Raw genomic sequence first — 20,413 nt, forward strand, 5'->3', positions numbered from 1 at the left:
TTGAACTCCTGACCTCGTCATCTACCCACTTCGACCTCCCAAAGTGCTGGGATTACAGGTGTGAGCCACCGCACCTGGCCCATGAGCCACATTTTCAATGTCCAGTTTCCTAGTAGCCACACTACAAACAGTAAGAAGAAACAGGTGAATTAATTTTCATAATTTGTTTTTCATTTAACTCACTATTTCCAGACTACAACACCCAGACTGTTACCATTTCAGTGTGTGATCGATATGAAGTTATGAGTGAGATGGTAAATTCTTTTCTTTCACATGTGTTTGACTTTGAGACCCCACGTGTTTTGTACACTTGCAGCTCACCTCATTTCACAGGAGCTGCATTTCACACACTCAGGGACCGCATGTGGCAAGTGGCTATGTTGTGGCTATCAGTGCAGAGCTAAAGTGTCATGTTTGTTAAATGAGTGTTCGAAATTGAAAATCGTTGGGAGGCTGAGGTGGGCAGATCACCTGAGGTCAGCAGTTTGAGACCAGCCTGGCCAACATGATGAAACCCCGTCTCCACTAAAAATACAAAAATTAGCTGGATGTGGTGGCTGAGGCAGGAGAATCGTTTGAACCCAGAAGGTGAGGTTGCAGTGAGCCAAGATTGTGCCACTGCACTCCAGCCTGGGAGACAGAATGAGACTCCATCTCAAAAAAAAAGAGAAAATCGGAGAATCAGAGACCTGCATTTTGTGTGGACACACAGCCCAGTGGCGTGTTCCCGATGGGCTTGTAAACCAAATCCCACGTGAAGCCTCCAACACAAGCTCAGGCACTGGTGAGAGTCCAGACTTCCATCTTAAAGTCTAATGCCTTTAACTTAGACTTCATTCCCTGTTTACAAGCTCTACCTTTGAGAGCACTTGTAAATTTTTAGACTGGCATAGTCTTGGAACAAATTATTCATCTTACTGTCTTAGGAAGAAAGAATAAAAAGTCGACTTTGGGGGCAGAATACATTTTCCTAGGTCAAGATGACTTCCTCATCAAGACCTCGTTCTATTTTCACAGCCCTGCAGTGGAGAGATTTATTGCTTTTCTTTTATGCAATCAAGGCAGACTTCAATGTGAACATGGGGAGAGACAGAGTGCACGTGCAGCTGGCCCACGGGGAACAGTCAGCCCTGGGCACTTGAAGGAGAACAGATGCTCTCCTAACTCAAGTCGCTGTCTCCTGACAGCTGAACATTCTAGAAGCAACCTCTAAGGTTGGTGTCCAATGCCCATACATTAACTCATTGTTAGAAGATGACAAACATGTCATTTTTTATTGCTTAAAATCTAATTTTTTTCTCCCTTTTTCCCTAGGAGAGAATGAATTCTAAAAGAATGCTGTTATTGGTTTTATTTGCTTTTTCACTGATGTTGGTTGAGCATTATTTCAGATAAATATAAAATATTGATGAACCATGATCTTTAGTGATTGGCAGAGGTGGTTTTAATTTAATTAATTTAATTTTTGAGACAGGGTCTTACTCTGTTGCCCAGGCTGGAGTGCAGTGGTGCCATATTAGCACCCAGGCTCAAGTGATCCTCCTGCCTCAGCCTCCTGAGTAGCTGGAACTACAGGCACATGTCACCACACACAACTAATTTTTGAATTTTTTTTGTAGAGACCTATGTTGTCCAGGCTGGCAGAGATAATCTAAACTGCTGAGTTTTGTCCAAAGATATCAATACTACTCTCTAAATAAATCAGAAGTTACTTTCCCTTTGTGGGACAAAGGAAAATATACATATTTTAATTCTTTCATTATTAAACATTCAACAATTATTTATAGAGTGCCTTCTAGGGGCCAGGCTGTATTCTAGGTGCTGGGGATGCAGTGATAACGAAAGTGCCTGTCCTCAGGGAGCTTTCATTCTATTTGGAGAAGGTAGACAATAAATACACATAAAAGACAATGCCAGGGATATAATATTTTGTAAAATAAGCATAATAAAAAATATATAATATTTTGTAAAACAAGCATAATAAAAAATAAAGGTGAGAGTGCCATTTTAGATGAATTATAAACTATCTCAAGGTTCTATCTTTGTGTTTAATATAAATAAGACTAAAGGTTCCATCTTTGTGTTTAATGTAAACAAGACTAAAGTCAACCTATTTCTTTTTTTTTTTTTTTTTTTTTTTTTTTTGAGACAGAGTCTCGCTCTGTCGCCCAGGCTGGAGTGCAGTGGCGCGATCTCGGCTCACTGCAAGCTCCGCCTCCCGGGTTCACGCCATTCTCCTGCCTCAGCCTCCGAGTAGCTGGGACTACAGGCGCCCGCCACCGCGCCCGGCTAATTTTTTGTATTTTTTAGTAGAGACGGGGTTTCACCGTGGTCTCGATCTCCTGACCTCGTGATCCGCCCGCCTCGGCCTCCCAAAGTGCTGGGATTACAAGCGTGAGCCACCGCGCCCGGCCAAGTCAACCTATTTCTATACATATAGAAACACGTGTACTAGAGGACACATCTGTAAACCTGCTGGTATGGTTTGGCTTTTTCCCCACCCAAATCTCAACTTGAATTGTATCTCCCAGAATTCCCACGTGTTGTGGGAGGGACCCGGGGGAGGTAATTGAATCATGGGGGCTGGTCTTTCCCATGCTATTCTCATGATAGTGAATAAGTCTCACGAGATCTGATGGGTTTATCAGAGGTTTCTGCTTTTCCATCTTTCTCATTTTCTCTTGCCGCTGCCATGGAAGACATGCCTTTTGCCTCCTACCATGATTCTGAGGCCTCTCCAGCCATGTGGAACTGTAAGTCCAATTAAACCTCTTTTTCTTCTCAGTCTTGGGTATGTCTTTATCAGCAGCATGAAAACAGACTAACACATCTGCTAATATTTTCCCATCTAGAAAAACTCAAATTCTAGCTTTCTCCATACCACTCCTCATGGTCTTCTTCATAAGCAATGCAGTGTTTCCAGAGGCTATTTGAGCAGCAGTAGTATGAGAGATAATGGTTTTTAAAAATGAAAGCTTTGCACAACATGTATCTGATAAGGAACTTGTACCCAACATATGCAAAGAGCTCTTAAAATTCAACAATAAGGAAACAAACACCTAAATTTAAAAACTGAATATTGACATTTAAAACATTTAAAAATGAGGAAAATAACTGAATAGAATCTCACAAGAGAAGATATACAGATGGGAAATAAGCAAATGCCAAGATGCTCAGTCTCATTTGTCATCAGGGAATTGCAGTGAAAACAAGGAGATACCACTACACACCCATTAGAATGGCTAACACCCAAAAATCTAAAATCTGAAAACCAGCTTCTGGTGAGGAAGTGGAATGACAGGAACTCTCGTCCATTGCTGGTGGGAATGCAAAATGTTACAGGTACTGTGGAAGACAGTGCAGCAGTTCCTTAGAAAGCTAGATAGAGCTTTACCATGCCACAGAGCAGCTGTGCTCTTAGGCATTTAGCCAACTGATTAAAAAACTTACGTCCACACAAACCCTGCACAAGATGTTTATAGAAACTCTATTCATAAATGCCTCAAGCCACTAACAAACTAGATGCCCTTCAGCAGGTGGATGATAAACAAGCTATGGTTCATGAAGCACTCCAAACCAGAAACAAACAAGATGCCTTCCAATAGGAGAAGGATAAACATGCTATGGCTCATCTGTGCAATGGAATAACACCCAACAGTAAAAAGAAATGAGCTGGTCGGGCGCGGTGGCTCATGCCTGTAATCCCAGCACTTTGGGAAGCTGAGGCAGGTGGATTACCTGAGGTAGGGAGTTTGAGACCAGCCTGACCAACATGGAGAAACCCCATCTCTACTATAAATACAAAATTAGCTGGGCGTGATGGTGCATGCCTGTAATCCCAGCTACTTGGGAGGCCGAGGCAGATGAATCACTTGAACCTGGGAGGCGGAGATTGCGGTGAGCCGAGATCACGCCATTGCACTCCAGCCTGGGCAATGAGAGTGAAACTCCATCTCAAAAAAAAACAAAAGAAATGAGCCATCAAGCTGTTAGAAGACATGGAGGAACCCTAAATGCATATTGCTAAGTGCAGAAAGCCTATCTGAAAAGGCTGCATGCTGTATGATTCTCATGCGACATTCTGGAAAAGGCAAAACTATATTGGTAGGAAAAAGATCAGTGGTTGCCATGGGGTGGAGGTGGGGGAGGGGATGAATAGGTGAAGCACGAAGGAATTTGTGGGGGCAGTGAAACTGTTCTGTATGTCAGTGTAACCACGGACACATGTAACTTTGCATTTGAAAAAAAACCCACAGGACGTTACAGCACGAAGAGTGAAATTAACATATGTAAATTAAAAAAATTAGCTAGGAGCTTCGAGGTATCCTAGGAAGCAATACAGACTGTGAGAACATAATCTATATCCCAAATGTACAGAACAAGCCCACCGGAAGGGGTCAGGGAAAAAGCTACTGACCTAAAATAACTTGGGAATGAGTGGAGTTTTTTTGTTTTGTTTTGAGACAGAGTCTCACTCTGTCACCTTGACTGGAGTGCAGTGGCACGATCTCAACTCACCACAACCTCTGCCTCCTGGGTTCAAGCGATTCCCCTGCCTCAGCCTCCCGAGTAGCTGGGACTACAGGCACATGCCACCATGCATGGCTAATTTTTTATTTTTAGTAGACATGGGGTTTCACCATGTTGGCCAGGCTGGTCTCAAACTCCTGACCTCAGGTGATCTGCCCACCTCAGCCTCCCAAAATGCTGGGATTACAGGTGTGAGCCATGGTGCCCAGCTGGGAACGAGTGAAGCTTAAAAGTAAAGGCAATAGAAACTGCACATGAGCACTGTGTTTGGGTCGATAAAGGTTTTTTTCCCACAGGAGTATGAGTTAACAATTCTGCTGCTGCTATATGTGTATATTTGAATCAATTAAATAAATGGATGAGGCATGGGGAACAGGGTTTCTTGCTATTGGAGGGAACTTCATAGATAAGCAAGAGAGGGGGCCGCAGTGATCCAGGTGGGAATGGATTGAAGCTGGAGACCTCAGCATGAACTCATAGTTTACCTTACTATGAACAGAGATGTTTACGTGTCAACATGTTTGAAGATATGTGGAAATACACACAGGTTAGTGTCTATTTCCTTGCTCTGTTAGCTGAGAGGGCCTTGGAGCAAGGACACCCCGGAAGCAATGAGCACACCTGGTACCCAGATCTTGATTTCTAGCACCATTCTCCAGGAAAGCAACCAAGGCTTCTTGGAGAAGTGGGTGGTTCTAGATTCGGGCAGGAGATTTACAAGATGAGCCCAGAGCATCTCGTAGTGCCAGGAAGGATGGAAGGGATTTTTTACAAATTCTATATTGAAGGGAGTATGTGACATAAATGGGACATGGGAGCTAACTGGGAGAGCTCCCAATGGCCAAAGCTGGAGCCATTTGAGCAAGAAAAGAAAGTAACATTGAATTATAACCCAAAGTATGAAACGAACTTCCACAAGTTCATACTGATGTAAATAAATGATTGGAGGAACAGAAAGAAGGAAGAAGGGAAGGAAGACAGGTTGGCTGCATGTTGGAAGGATAGAAGGAAGGAAGAAGGGAGAAGAGACAAATCTCCCATATGCAGAAGAATTCCAAATCATGTCTGTAGATTCTCCACTACCAACGACACAGAACCTGACGCCCCAGTCCTGAAGGGTGGGTTGCGCTCAGTGCTTCCGTATAAAGAAAGCGGGGAGAAAGAGCAGTCTTTGCGTGGAGAAGCCCGAAAACAGAACCCTAGCCAAGCGGGCAAGGTCAGCATCACCGGGAAGTTGTGATGGGGTCTGAGAGGTGGCTGCAGTCATGAGGATCCTGTGCAGACAGGAGGCTGCGTGGAGTGTGGGGTGCTGGGTGGGATCCAGACAGGAGGCTGAGTGGAGTGTGGCGTGCTGGGTGGGATCCAGACAGGAGGCTGAGTGGAGTGTGGCGTGCTGGGTGGGATCCTGACAGGAGGCTGCGTGGAGTGTGGTGTGCTGGGTGGGATCCTGAAAAAAAAAAGCGACATTAGGGGAAAACAAGAAAATCCAACCAAAGTGTGGACTCTCGTTAACAATAGAGCATCAGTGTTGCGTCATGAATTGGAACAAAAGTACCCAAGTTAGATGTTAATAATAGGGGAAACTGGGTGGGTGCAGGGGATTCCGCACACTAGCTTTAGAATGTTTTTGTAAAGCTGAATCTTCTCTAAAAATAAAGTTGATTGCAATGAAAAAGGGGAAATAAAGTAAAAATAAATCATGCAAAAAAAGAAAAAAAAAAGGAAAGGAAAAACAAGGCCAGGCGTGGTGGCTCACGCCTGTAATTCTAGCACTTTGGGAGGCAGAGGCGGGAGGATCACTTGAGGTCAGGAGTTTGAGACCAGCTGGCTGACATGGCAAAACCCTGTCTCTACTAAAAATACACAAATTAGCAGGGTGTGGTGGTGGGTGCCTGTAGTCCCAGCTACTGGGGAGACTGAGGCAGGAGAATCGCTTGAATCTGGGAGGCAGAGGTTGCAGTGAGCTGAAATCGCACCATTGCACTCCAGCCTGGGAGACAGAGTGACTCTGTCTCAAAAAACGAAACAAAATGACCCCTCCCCACTGCTTTGGTGCCGTGTATTTTGTGTCATTTGTCCTCCTGGAGGATTGTACCTTAATGAAAAGGATGCATAGCCAGTTATAAAGAGTTTCAGATGATCAGTTTGAGGATAATGATGGAGTAATCTTCAGCAGAAAGGGGACAGGGACCCACATGCTAATCCATGGCACGGATTCTGCCATCTACCCCAGAACCACAGCTGGGGGCCCGGCATGTAGGAGGTGCTCACTCATTATCTGGTAAGAAATGCATAAATAAATGGATCTTGATTCTAGATATTTTGTTGTTGAAATTGCAATGGGTCTTTGTTCAAATTTAAAACTTAAATGATTTTTTTTCGTTTATTTAAAGAATTAGGAGTTATTCACTGGCTGGGTTGATCCATTTAGGAAATAAAAACATACAGGATGCTCAGTTACATTTGAATTTCAGGGAAACAATGAATCATTTTTAGCAGAAGTATGTCCCATGCAATAGTTACACTAAAAATTTATTGCTTATCTTAAACTGAATAGATGTCCTGTGTTTTGTCTGGCAAACCTCTCTATAGAAAAGGAATCTCAGGCCAGGTGCGGTGGCTCATGCCTATAGTCCCAGCATTTTGGGAGGTTGAGGCGGGCAGATCACCTGAAGTTAGGAGTTCCAGATCAGCCTGGCCCTGTCTCTACTAAAATACAAGAAAAAAGAAAATTAGCCAGGTGTGGCAGTGGGCACCTGTAATCTGAGCTACTCGGCAGGCTGAGGCAGGAGAATTGCTTGAACCTGGGAGGCAGAGGTTGCAATGAGCTGAGATCATGCCACTGCACTCCAGCCTGGGAGACAGAGCAGGACTCCCTCTCAAAATAAAAATAAAGATAGAAAAGTCACCTCAGCTGGTGAGAATATTTGTTGTCTAAATATTCCACAAACTGCAAAGCCAGGCTGGAGGGGGTCAACTGGGTCCTAATGGCGAGACAGGCAGGGGAAACAGCAAACCACTGTCTGCGTATGTGTAGGCTGATGTGTGTGTAATGCACGTGTGTGTGCTTGTACGTGTGTGTGCACGTGTGTGTGGTGAGCTTGAGGATTTGGGGTTGGTTACAGAAAGGACAGGACAGGCCAGGCTTGGTGGCTCACGCCTGTAATCCCAGCACTTTGGGAGGCTGAGGCCGGTGGATCATTTGAGGTCAGGAGTTCGAGACCATCCTGGCCAACATGGTGAAACCCCATCTCTACTAAAAACACAAAAAATAGCTGGGTGTATTGGCGTGTGCCTGTAATCCTGGCTACTGGGGGTGCTGAGGCAGGAGAATCACTTGAACCCAAGAGGTGGAGGTTGCAGTGAGCTAAGACTGTGCCACTGCACTCCAGACTGGGCTACAGAGCAAGACTCTGTCTCGAAAAAAAAAAAAAAAAAAAATCTCTGTTGAGGGTGATTTTTTCTTTAGGTTACAATAACCCTCTTCAGCCAAAGATGTTCTCTGCTCTGGTCATTCTGCAGGGCCCCAGAAATTAATAAGATCAGCACAGTCAAAGAATGGGGACTTTTTATTAAGTTCCCCCTTTGTCGTTATTAAGATCCCCCTTTGTCGTTTCATGTTTTTGATGAAGTCTGGGATGCACAGTTTGGATTTCGATGAATCTACCCCGGTGGAATCCAATCATGGAATGTCTGTGGCTAAGGATACTCACAATGCCAGAAAGGGAGACAGTCTTGAAGTCATTTCTTTTACTTAAAAATATCCCAGGGTTACTATCCTAGGCAACGCAGGGAGACCCCGTCTCTACAAATAATTTAAACATTAGCCGGGCGTGGAGGCACACGCCTGTAGTCCCAGCTACCTCGGAGGCTGAGATGGGAGGATTGCCTGAGCCCAGGAGGTTGAGGCTACAGTGAGCTGTGATGGTGCCTCTGCACTCCAGCCTGGGCGACAGAGTGAGAGCCTGTCTCAAAAAAAAAAAAAAAAAAAAGTTCCTCCCAGGGTTATGAAACAGAGGTTGCCTAATAAGCAAGCTTGCTAATTGAATAATTAGCTTAAAAGCACAATTACACTCTAGATGAATGCAGTGTTGAAATGCAAAGGGAGGTAGCTTGTGCCTGTGGTCCCAGATACTTTGGAGGCTGAGGTGGGAGGATGGCTTGAGCTCAGGGGTTTGAGGCTGCAGTGAGCTGTGATCGTGCAAGTGAGAACGCATCTCTTAAAATAAATAAATAACGCATGCAAACAGAATCAAAGACGAACTTCTGGATGCCTCCTCCCCACCTCTTTACAACATACAGCAAAGCCACTTATGTTTGGTAAATAAATTAATTAAATCTATGTTTTTGTCTGAATATACATTCTCTTAGATGATCTGTTCATCTCCTTTTATTAAAAAATCTTCCTCCCAACACCCATACTCTTTCCTGACATTCTGCCTTTGGCCATGACCTCCTTTCCCTACATCCCTTCCCTAGACCAGCTCATACCCTTCCCTACCCAGCTGAGATATCTCTTCTCCGGGAGGCTTCCCCTGACTCTGATTTGGGTTGACGCATGTTGACGAAATGCCAAACAGGGCCTGCCCATCACAGGCTCAATAGACATTGAACAGGCTCCTGTAATCACTCGATTTTCTCTTTGTACCCAGGAATCGCCAAGTAGAAGAACTTTGGCTCTCAGACTGGTTTCATCCTAGATAAGAACAAAAATGCCTGTTTGCATGCACACACGAACAATATACTTCAATTTGAAGTAACAGGTTTTTCTTCCCCAGTCACCAAATTCAGCTCTCCTAGGAGGTTTCCAGAATTGGAGTTTTATTTTTGAGGCTCTTATAAACAAACTAGGGTCTGTTGATCGAGAATCAGGCGACGATGGTGGTCATGAAGAAGCAGACGCACTCTACCTGGCTTAGCTTTCCTGGTTTATGCAGTGCGAGAGAGTCTCTTCAGAACCAGCTTGAAAATGCCACTGATGACGCTGCTTGACTTTGGTGGCAGCACTCAGGGGCAGCCTCGTCCTTTGTAAAGTGTATGTAGTTTCAACTTTGTGTTGTGTTCCTATGTAGCTTTGGGGTTATTTACAGTTTGGGGGCTATTGTAGGCAAAGTTCTGGTGACTAAATGTAACCCCCTTTTTTTTTACACAGATATATGACTTCCTGTGTGAGATACATTTCTAAAATGAAGTTATTAGGCCAAAGAATGCAGACATTTAAAGTTTTTGATGTAAATTTTAAATTGCTAAATTTACTTTTAATAATGGTACCATTTTATCTTCTTGTCTACAGTGCATAAACTAAAGTATTACCAGCTTTTTCATGTTTGGCAAAGCTGCTAGTTAAGGCATCTCAATTCAATTCGCATTTCTGTAATTGTTTGAGTATCTTTTTTTTTTTTTTTTTTTTTATAGAGACAGAGTTTTGCTCTTGCTGCCCAGGCTGGAGTGCAATGGCGTGATCTTAGTTCACTGCAACCTCTGCCTCCTGGGTTCAAGTGATTCTCCTGCCTCAGCCTCCCGAGTAGCTGGGATTACAGGTGCCTGCCACCACACCTGGCTAATTTTTGTATTTTTAGTAGAGACAGGGTTTCACCATGTTGGCCAGGCTGGTCTTGAACTCCTGACCACAGGTGATCCACCTGCCTTGGCCTCCTGAGTATCTTTTTATATGTTTACCATTCGTTCATATTTCATCTTTTTTGTAGTCTTTTTTTTTTTTTAATTTTTTTTTTTTTGAGACAGAGTCTTGCTCTGTTGCCCAGGCTGGAGTGCAGTGGTGCGATCTCGGCTCACTGCAAGCTCTGCCTCCCGGGTTCACACCATTCTCCCGCCTCAGCCTCCAGAGTAGCTGGGACTACAGGCAACTGCCACCATGCCTGGCTAATTTTTTTGTATTTTTAGTAGAGACAGGGTTTCACTGCGTTAGCCAGGATGGTCTCGATCTCTTGACCTCATGATCCACCCTCCTCAGCCTCCCAAAGTGCTGGGATTATAGGTGTGAGCCACCGCACCCGGCCAAAATTACATGACATATAGAAAATAAAATGTCAAGTTTTATTACATCTCATAAATGGGTAAAACACTCCAATTAAAAAAGGCAGAGATTGTTAGGATGTATAAAAACATATTTATATGCCGTCTACAAGAGACATTTTAGATTCAAAGATGCAAATTGGTTTAACTAAAAGAATTGAAAAGTGTATACCACACAAACAGTAACCAAAAGAGAGCCAAAGTGGCTCTATACAAATATCAGACAAGATAGACAAAGACAAAAATTGTTACTAGAGAAAAAAAGGGGCGTTTTATAATGACAAAAGGATCAATCCATCAATAAGATACAACAAATATATAAACATTTGCATCTAATAATAGTCCTAAAACACATGAAGCAAAAACTGACAGAATTGAAGGGAGAAATTGACAATTCAACAATAGCTGGAGACTTCAGTACTTCACTTTCGATAAGAGACAGAACAACTAATCAACAAGGAAATAGAAGGCTTAAAAATACTACAAACTAGGCCTCACAAACAGCTATAGAACCACCTAACAAGAGAAGAACATATATTCTCAAGTGCAGATGAGACATTCTCCAGGATAAGCCACATGTTGCACAATAAAATCTCAGTAAATTCAAATGATTGAAATCATACAAAGTATGTTCTTTGATCATTTTTTCTAAATTCTAAAATTAAAAATCAATAACAGAAAGTAATTTGGGTAATTTATAGATGTGTGGAAATTTAACAGTTCACTCCTAAATAATCAAAAAAGAATCATAAGGGAAATTAAACATTTTTTAAGGTGATTGAAAATAAAAACACTACATTCCAAGCTTATGGGATGCAGCAAAAGCAGTGCTTACTGAGAAATTTATAGCTATAAATGCCTACATTAAAATGAAAGATCTCAATAACCTCCTAATTTTTAAATTTTTTTATAGAGATGAAGTCTTGCTGTGTTAACCAGGCTGGTCTTAAACTTTATACATTAAGGAAAATTTATACATTTAGAAAATCAGAAAAGAAGAACAAAATAAGACTAAAGCAAGCACAGGAAAAAAAGAGGAGCAAATCAATTAAATAGAAAATAGAAGAATAATAGAGAAAATGAACAAAACCAAAATTGGTTTTTTGAAAAGATAAACAAATTTGCCAAAAGTGTAACTTGATTGACCTAGCTAAAAAGGGAGAACTGAAATTACTAGAATCAGGAGTGAAAGAGGGGACATGACAACCAACCTCCAGAAATAATGATTATAAGGGAATACTGTGATTAATTGTATGCCAACAAATTAAATAACCTATATGAAATGAAGAAATTCCTAGAAAGACTAAAGAAGAAAGGGAAAATTTGAATAAAGCTATAATAAGTAAATACATTGAATTAGTAATAAAAAATTTTCTACAAAGAAAAGCCCAGAAATACAAAATGTCATTGGTAAACTATGTCAAATGCTAAAGAAGAATCAATATCAATCTTTCACAAACTCTTCAGAATATTAAAAGAGAAAGGAGTGTTTTTCAACTCATTCTAGACCAGTATTATTACCCTGATATCAAAACCAGACAAAGGTATCACAAGAAAACTACAGACCAATATCCCATATGAATATAAATGCAGAACTTTTCAGCAAAATACTATTATAGAAAACTGAATCCAGCAACATATAAAAAAGGATTATACACCATAAACTACATAGTGGGATTTATTCCAGCAATGCAAGGTTGGTTCAATGTATGAAAATCAATTAATGTAATACACTGTATTAATAGAATACAGAATATAAAAACCACAGGATCATCTCAATAGATGCAGAAAAAGCATTTGACAAAATTCAACACTTAAAAAAATATAAGTACCCAACAAACTAGAAATGGAAGGGAACTTCCTCAACCTGATGAGTCAAAAGTACAACAACAATAAAAAATAGGTAAAGTGGACTTCATCAAAACTAAAAACTTTCATGAATCAAAGGACATTATCAAGAAAATGAAAAGACAACCCACAGAACGGGAAAAACATTTGCAATTCATATATCTGATAAGGGCCTAATATCCAGAATATATAAATAATTCTTATAATTAAACAACAAAATGACAAATAGTAATTTAAAATGGGCAAAGGATCTCAATAGCCATTTCTCCAAAGAAGATATACTAGTGGCCAATAAGCACACGAAAAGATGTTCAACGTTATTAGTCATCAAGGAAATTCAAATTAAGGTCACAATGAGATAGCACTTCACACTCTATGATGTATAAAGATGTGTAAAGTAGGATGGCTGGAATAAAAAATGTAACAAAAAAGTGTTGGTGAGGATGTGGAGAAATTTGAAATTTCATATACTTTTGGTGGGAATGTAAAATGGTGCAGCTTTTATGGAAGACAGTTTGTCAGTTCCTCAAAAAGTTAACCATAGAATTACCATATGACCCAACAATTCTACCTCTAGATATATACCCAAGAGAATTAAAAATCTATCTTCACACAAAGACTCACATATGAATTTTAATAGCAGTATTATTCATAGTAGCCAGAAAGTGTAAATAACTCAAATGTTCATCAACTAATGAACGTATAAACAAAATGTGGTCTAGCCATGCAATGAAATATTATTCAGCCATATTTCCAGAACAGGCAAATCTACAGAGACAGAAAGTAGATGAGTTGTTGCAGGGATTGTAGGGAGAAGGGAATGGGGAGTGACTGCTTTTGGGTAGTGATATATCAAAGTATTTCATTTTCTTTGGAGAAACTGTAAATAGCATTGTGTTTTAAATATTACTTTCTGCATGTTCATTGTTCATAGTAATTAGATTAATTTTTTAATGTGCTGATCTTGTATCCTGAAACTTTGCTGAGTTCACTTGTTAGTTCTAGGAGATATATTTTTTTTTTTTTAGATTCCTTAGGATTTTCTATGTAGACAATTATGTAATCTGCAAATAGGGACGGTGTTGTTTTTTTCCTTCCCAATCTGATGGCTTTTATTTCATTTTCTTGCCTTACTGCAGTGGCTAGAACTGCCATCACTATGTTGGAACTGCCACGTTCCTCACTGTAGGGAGAAAGCATTCACTCTTTCACTATGAAGTGTGTGAGCTATAGGATATTTGTAGATGTTCTTTGTCAAGTTGAGGGGATTCCCCTCTATTACTTTTTTTTTCTGGGAGCTTTTTTTTTTTTTTTTTTTTTTTTTTTTGAGACGGAGTCTCGCTCTTTCACCCAGGCTGGAGTGCAGTGGCGCCATCTCGGCTCACTGCAGGCTCCGCCCCCCGGGGTTCACGCCATTCTCCTGCCTCAGCCTCCCGCATAGCTGGGACTACAGGCGCCCGCCACCTCGCCCAGCTAATTTTTTGTATTTTTAGTAGAGACGGGGTTTCACTGTGTTAGCCAGGATGGTCTCGATCTCCTGACCTCGTGATCCGCCCGCCTCGGCCTCCCAAAGTGCTGGGATTACAGGCGTGAGCCACCGCACCCAGCTTTTTCTGGGAGCTTTTATCATGAATGGACATTGAAATTTGTAGGGTGCTTTTTCCTAGTTGAGCATGTGATTGATCTTCTCTAGCTTTCGATATGGTGGTTTACATTCATTGATTTTCAGATGTTGAATAGCCTATCTTAAATCCTGCTGTTGTCTTGTTGTATTGAAGGCAAATCGGATGGCTCTCTCCGTTTTTGGACTCATCTCTCATTTCTGCTGTATTGCACTGGTGGGCCTAAAGCATGAGGGAGAAGCTGAAAAAAAGGGCATCCCCAGAAACTTGTAGGAAAAGGGGAGAGAGAAAAAGAAAGCAGAGAAGGAGGGAAAAATAAAGGCATTGTGTAAGGGAGGTGATCTCCTGCCTCCCATCCTGGCTTCAGCGAATGATCGGAGAGTGTTCTGACTCTGGGTTGCCTAATTTTGAGCTGTAGTCAGAGCTTGGAAAAGGCAGCTCCTGGGCTCAAAGGCAGGTGGCTGGGGGAGGAACGCACAAACCCAGGAGCCAGGTGGGCTGGGTGTGGCATCCCAACCCCCACGTGTTAACTGTGCTGTGTCAGGCAACTTACTCAACCGTGAGTTGAGCCATCCGATTTGCCTACAATACAACAAGACAACAGCAGGATTTAAGATAGGCTATTCAACTTACCCCACGTGGAGATCAGGGGTGGTGGCGCTCACTGCATAGGGCGTTGTTGCAGGGATGAATCCGGTGGGATAATGCACTCAAACACAGAGCCGGGCGTGCAGTCAGTGCTCTCTAAGCATTAGGCATTACTGCTCGGCACCTGCTGCCGGAGCCTCAGTAAAGCACTCCCTGTTTAACTTGGTTCTTGTTCCACAGAAAACGCCCTGATGTTATAACGAAAACAGACTGGCTCGCTCCCATCCTATGGGAAGGGACTTTCAACAGGCGGGTCCTGGAAAAACATTACAGAAGGCGGAATATCACTGTGGGCCTGGCCATCTTTGCTACTGGCAGGTAGGTGCCACTCACATTTGCCCTTTTTTATTTTGGGAAAATGTGGATCAGCATTCACCAGCCTTTAACCTCCAAAGAGCCGACCACAATTAAGCATAATTAATGATAACAACAGCCACGATTTCTGGGAGAAACAAACTCACCTGTCCAAACCCAAAGAACGGACTCAGAGACCTGGAGAACAGTGAAGGTGAGACTTTTAGTGACAGTCTTGCAAAATCGGATGTCTGATGGGCAGGCACACCCAGCACAGTTTCAACTGCAATTTATCCCCTAGTGCACAGGCCCCTCCCCCAGTTCCTCATAGGCTGAGTACTGTTGGGGGGCGGGGGTGGTCACAATCTTCCCAGACGTTGCCTATTGGTTGTTGGGCAGGGGCTTTAGGTGTTTTCTTTAGGGTGGTCTCGCTGCATTTTGTTGCAGCCCACAATGCATTGCAACCCTAGTGAGCTCAGGGGCTCTTCAAGTATCTGACTTATGACCTAAGTAGCTGAGCAGGCTAAGAACAGACAAAGTGAGCTATTTTGCAGACTAGTAAAGTTTTATCTTAGACTAAACTTTTTTGGTTTGGGTGAGGGCAACTAAGGCAGGAGGCCGACAAGCAGGCATTGGCTATTTAAGTGGGGGCCTAGTATATGCTGTTTCTTTTGTAGTTTGCTGACCTAAGCCGATTTAAGGCACTTTGTCTTGGAGATGGTCTACTGTAGACATGATTTCCTTCCATTTCTGGCTGTCCTGTACAAAACGTGTGCTGGCTTTCTCTGTCGATGGCCGAGTCCTTAACACCAGTGGGAACCTTTTGACTCATACCCATTTAGCTCCTGCTCCCTTTCTTCACAACAGCCATTCCAAAACATGGTGGCTTTTCTCAGGCCCTCCGGGTCAGGACATTCCTTCCCACTCACCAACTCAGCTGAAGCTGTGGGCCCAACTCCTCCACACTTGTACATCCCGAGTTCCTTAGCATCAGAGACACCCATGTTGGTGCATTCAGCCACCTCTTCTGATCATGTTTAGAAAAGTAAGTGTCGGCCGGGCATGGTGGCTTATGCCTGTAATCCCAGCACTTTGGGAGGCCGAGGTGGATGGATCACGTGAGGTCAGGAGTTCGAGACCGGCCTGGCCAACATGGTGAAACACCGTCTCTACTAAAAATAAAAAATAAAAATTACCCGGGCGTGGTGGCGGGCGCCTGTAATCCCAGCTACTTGGGAGGCTGAGGCAGGAGAATCGCTTGAACCCGGGAGGTGGAGGTTGCAGTGAGCCGAGATCACGCCACTGCACTCCAGCCTGGGCATCAGAGCGAGACTCCATCTCAAAAAAAAAAAAAAAAAGAAAAAGAAAAAGAAAAGAAAAAAGAGAAAAGTAAGTTTCTTCCTCAGTGTGTGTTTCCTAGGTTTGCAGAGGGGTGCCTGAGGCTGTTCCTACACTCTGCAGATAAGCGCTTCCTGACAGGCCACCGAGTGATCTTCTGCATCATGGTGGACGCCTTCTTCAAGCTGCCGGACATAGAGCCCAGTCCTCTGTGAACGGTCAAAGCATTTAAAGTGGGCACCGAGAGGTGGTGGCTCGATGGCCCCCCGGTGCATGTGAAGAGCCTGGGTGAACACATCGCCAGTCACACCCAGGACGAGGCGGGCTTCCTCTTCAGCGTGGCTGCCAACCAGGCCTTCCAGAACGAGTTCGGGTGGAGACCCTGGGCCCGCTGGTGGCCCAGCTCCACGCCTGGTGGTATTTCAGAAACACCAAGAACTTCCCTTATGAGAGGAGGCCGACCTCAGCAGCTTGCATCCCGTGTGGACAGGGGGGTTTCTATTACGGCAGCTTGATGGTTGGTGGCACGCCCCATAATATTTTAGACTTCACCAAAGAATATCTGAATGCAGTCATTCATGACATTGAAAATGGACTTGATAGCACCTATGAAAAGCACCTTAACAAATATTTTTACCTCAATAAACCCACCAAGCTGTTATCACCAGCATACAGCTGGGATCTTGCATTTTCTCCTCCTCCACAGATCCAATATGTCAAGGTCGCACATGATTCCCAGAGGAAATTATGAATTACGCCATTAGGTTTATAACAAATAAATGAATCACGGCAATTTCTTTTAAATGAGGGAAGTCTTAAAACCTTCCATTTTTTAGAGACATACGAATTTACATCCTTCCCAAATAAATGTTTCTTCTTGCCATTTTGAGCCATCTTATTTGGCTAACGTAGGATAAAGAATAAAAGGATAATTACTTAATACACAGTAATGTTATTATCTATGTATTGTAGATAATGTGAAAATACATTTGACATAGAATGAATATTTTTAATGGAGACTCTAGTTGAGAAAAAACATTCATAAAATGGGAAAGTAGTTCACGCAAAGGAAAAATAAATGCCAGGCCACCCACTGAGTAGTCACCGTGTCTCTCCACACTGGGATATGTGTGCCTTGTGGTCGACCTCACTTATTGTCTCAGTCTGTCCAGTGTGTGATTCGACACAGGTGAGCTAGAGGAATCCAGCCCAAGCCACGTCCTACTATTACGGTTTCAAAGTGAGATATTCAGTTCCTCTTGTTAAAAAGCTATAGGTATTGGCCGGCTGTGGTAGCTCATGCCTGTAATCCCAGCACTTTAGGAGGCCGAGGCAGGCGGATCACCTGAGGTCAGGAGTTCGAGACCAACCAGCCTTGCTAACGTGGTGAAATCCCATCTCTACTAAAAATACAAAAAATTAGCTGGGTGTGGTGGTGCACGCCTGTAATCTCAGCTACTCAGGAGGCTGAGACAGGAGAATCGCTTGAACCTGGGAGGCGGAGGTTGTAGTGAGCCAAGATTGCGCCATTGCACTCCAGCCTGGGTGGCAAGAGTGAAACTCCATCTCAAAAAAAAAAAATCTGTAAGTATTTTATTTTTTTAAAAAAGATATTTACTGAGCTCAGTGGTAAAGGTGCTCTGCCAGATGCAGACAGGGATAGAAAAGAGTTTGGAACACCTGTGTCCCTGGCACCCCACACTGGCAGAGGTTGAGGCTGTGTGCTAGGAGTGCATGCTCAGGGTGCTAAAAGTGACAAGGAAGATGGTCACCTGAGCTCTGTGGTGGTCCGGGAGCCAGCACCTCCACCAGACGCTTTGTGTGTCACACAGGGAGAGTGTTCCTAAGTCCGTGGGCAGTGGCAGCTATGAACAGCTTTAGTAAGTGTCATGGCCCACCCCATTACTATGCTGAGGTCCTAACTCCGTACCTCACAATGTGACTGTGTCTGGAGATAGGGCCATTAAAGAGGTCATTAGGGTAAAATGAGGTCACTGAGGTGGGCCCTAATCCCACAGGACTGGCGTCCTTATTAAGAGATAAGGACACAGACACACAGAGGGACGACCGTGAGGACACAGGGAGAAGAGGTGTCTGCAAGCTGAGGATCGAGGCCTCAGGAGGAGCCAGCCCTGTAACACCTTGATCTTGAACTTGCAGCCTCCAGGACTCTGAGGACGCACATTGCTGTTGTTGACGCTGCCCAGCCCAGTCAATCGTACTCTGTTACGGTGGCCTGAGCAAACGAATCCAGTAGGTGTCCCAAAAATAACAGCAGTTCAAACACCAGATTGCAAGGAGCGCTGACCACCGTTTCCTGGGATGGAAGATGAAGGCTGAGAAAAGCCTCCCTGGGTTCAGAATTAGACCTGGGGCTACCACCTCAGGGTCCCCTTTGTTATGTCACCCAGCCTCCCCTTCATGCCCAGTTCATGACAGGGACTGTCTTAAAGAACCTGTCTGTCAAGGCTTAGCTCACCCTCCCTCTTTTTGGCTGTCATCTCCTTTGACTAAAAGAAGGTGATTTTTCGGCGACTCATTCTTGCATCTCACAGAGTAGCTCTGCATTAAAAAAAAAAATCTATGAAGGTTTCAAAAGGATGAAAATAGATATTACATTAGCCACAAACCCTATATATACAGTATTAGTAATTACTTGGGCCAGATCTGTAAAGGGTGGGGTGTACTGAACTAAATTTTTTTTTTTCCTGCCAATTTATGGATAAGGCTAGAAGACTTACTGAGAGGGCTTCTAAAGTTTTTTCTTTAAAAATTATGGAATCAATATTAAAGCATTATAAATGTCTTGATTTGCATGGCAGAACAACAGGTAAGCTTGCCAATGTTTAGAACTTCCAGGTCCCAAGGCAAGCCTGCTTAGGAGACTTAGAAACCAGGTCATCCGGAAAAGCCAACATCTGTCCCCACCAGCCAGCGTGTGCCTCCGTCACGGTGAGTACTAAATTGATTTCTAAAAGAAGTTTAATTTTGCCAATTTGATGAGCAAAAATAGCCTCTCTTTTTTTTTTGACTACTTATGAAGTCAAACCTTCTTTTAATCAGCCTTTTGATCTATGCAAATATCCTTTTTCTATCTTTTGCTCAGTGCTTTTTTTTTTTTTTTTTCTTTTAGAGACAGGATCTGACTCTGTTGCCCAAGCGGGAGTGCAGTGGTGTGATACCATGGCTCACTGCAGCCTCAACTCCTGAGCTTGAGGGATCTGCCAGCCTTAGCCTCCCAAGTAGCTGCGTCTATAGACGCAGATCACAATGCCCAGCTAATTATTTTTTCTTTTTCTTTTCTTTTTGTCTGGGGCTGCTTTTTGTTTTTGTTTTTTTTTTTTTTGTAGAGACAGGGTCTTGCTATGTTGCCCAGACTGGTCTCAAGCCATCCTTTAGCCCCCAGCTTTCCACAGTGAAGGGATTGCAGGCATAAGCCGCCGTGCCCGGCCCTTCAAGGAGTTTTGATTTACATATGTATTTACATATGCGATATGAACCCTTTGTCACATTTGCTGCAAATGTTAATTTCAGATTGTTCTTTCCATTTTGATTGTGTTGATGATGTCTTTGACATGCCGAGTTTAAAGTTCTCATCCTTTCCCCTGGTTGATACTGTCCGTATAGGCACCCCATCCGCAAGTTATAGAAAATATAGAGGTTTCAAGGTTTCCTTTTATTCAGACTTGATCAGGAACGAATTTTAAGATGATGTGTAGGGGAGATAGCTAATCTTATTTCCCCCCATCTGTCTTGCCCATTTCCCTCAACACTAGTTATTGAATAAATAATGGTTTTTTAGGACAGGCCATTTGTACCGTCTATGAAGTTGTTGTGTATATTCAGGTTCATTCCTTGACTTGATACCCAGTTTCACTGCTGTTCTTCTGCCCTGAGCTAATGTCACATGCTTCTCATCATTGCTGTTTTATATTAGGGTAGAATGGTAGATCCATCTGCATGACGCTTCTTTTAAAAATGTTTCCAAACTTTTATTCCTTCATGTAAATTTTAGATTCAGAACTGCAGTTTGGGGAAGAATCCCACTGGAAGAGTAATTGAATTGCTGAAGTGTATGGGTGAAGCTGAGGTTATCA

General features: G+C 43.0%; 1 protein-coding gene across 1 annotated transcript; it reads left to right on the forward strand.

Moving 5' to 3' along the window:
- The first annotated feature begins 1,320 nt into the window (after positions 1 to 1,320).
- Positions 1,321 to 17,067, forward strand: GLT6D1 (glycosyltransferase 6 domain containing 1). Its single transcript, XM_055269901.1, is given in 5 exon segments — positions 1,321 to 1,388; positions 9,180 to 9,248; positions 14,865 to 15,002; positions 16,399 to 16,688; positions 16,691 to 17,067. Coding segments are annotated over 5 exon segments (942 nt in total).
- Positions 17,068 to 20,413: the final 3,346 nt, after the last annotated feature.

This window comes from Symphalangus syndactylus, chromosome 3 (genome assembly GCF_028878055.3).
Source record: "Symphalangus syndactylus isolate Jambi chromosome 3, NHGRI_mSymSyn1-v2.1_pri, whole genome shotgun sequence".
Lineage (NCBI taxonomy): Eukaryota > Metazoa > Chordata > Mammalia > Primates > Hylobatidae > Symphalangus > Symphalangus syndactylus.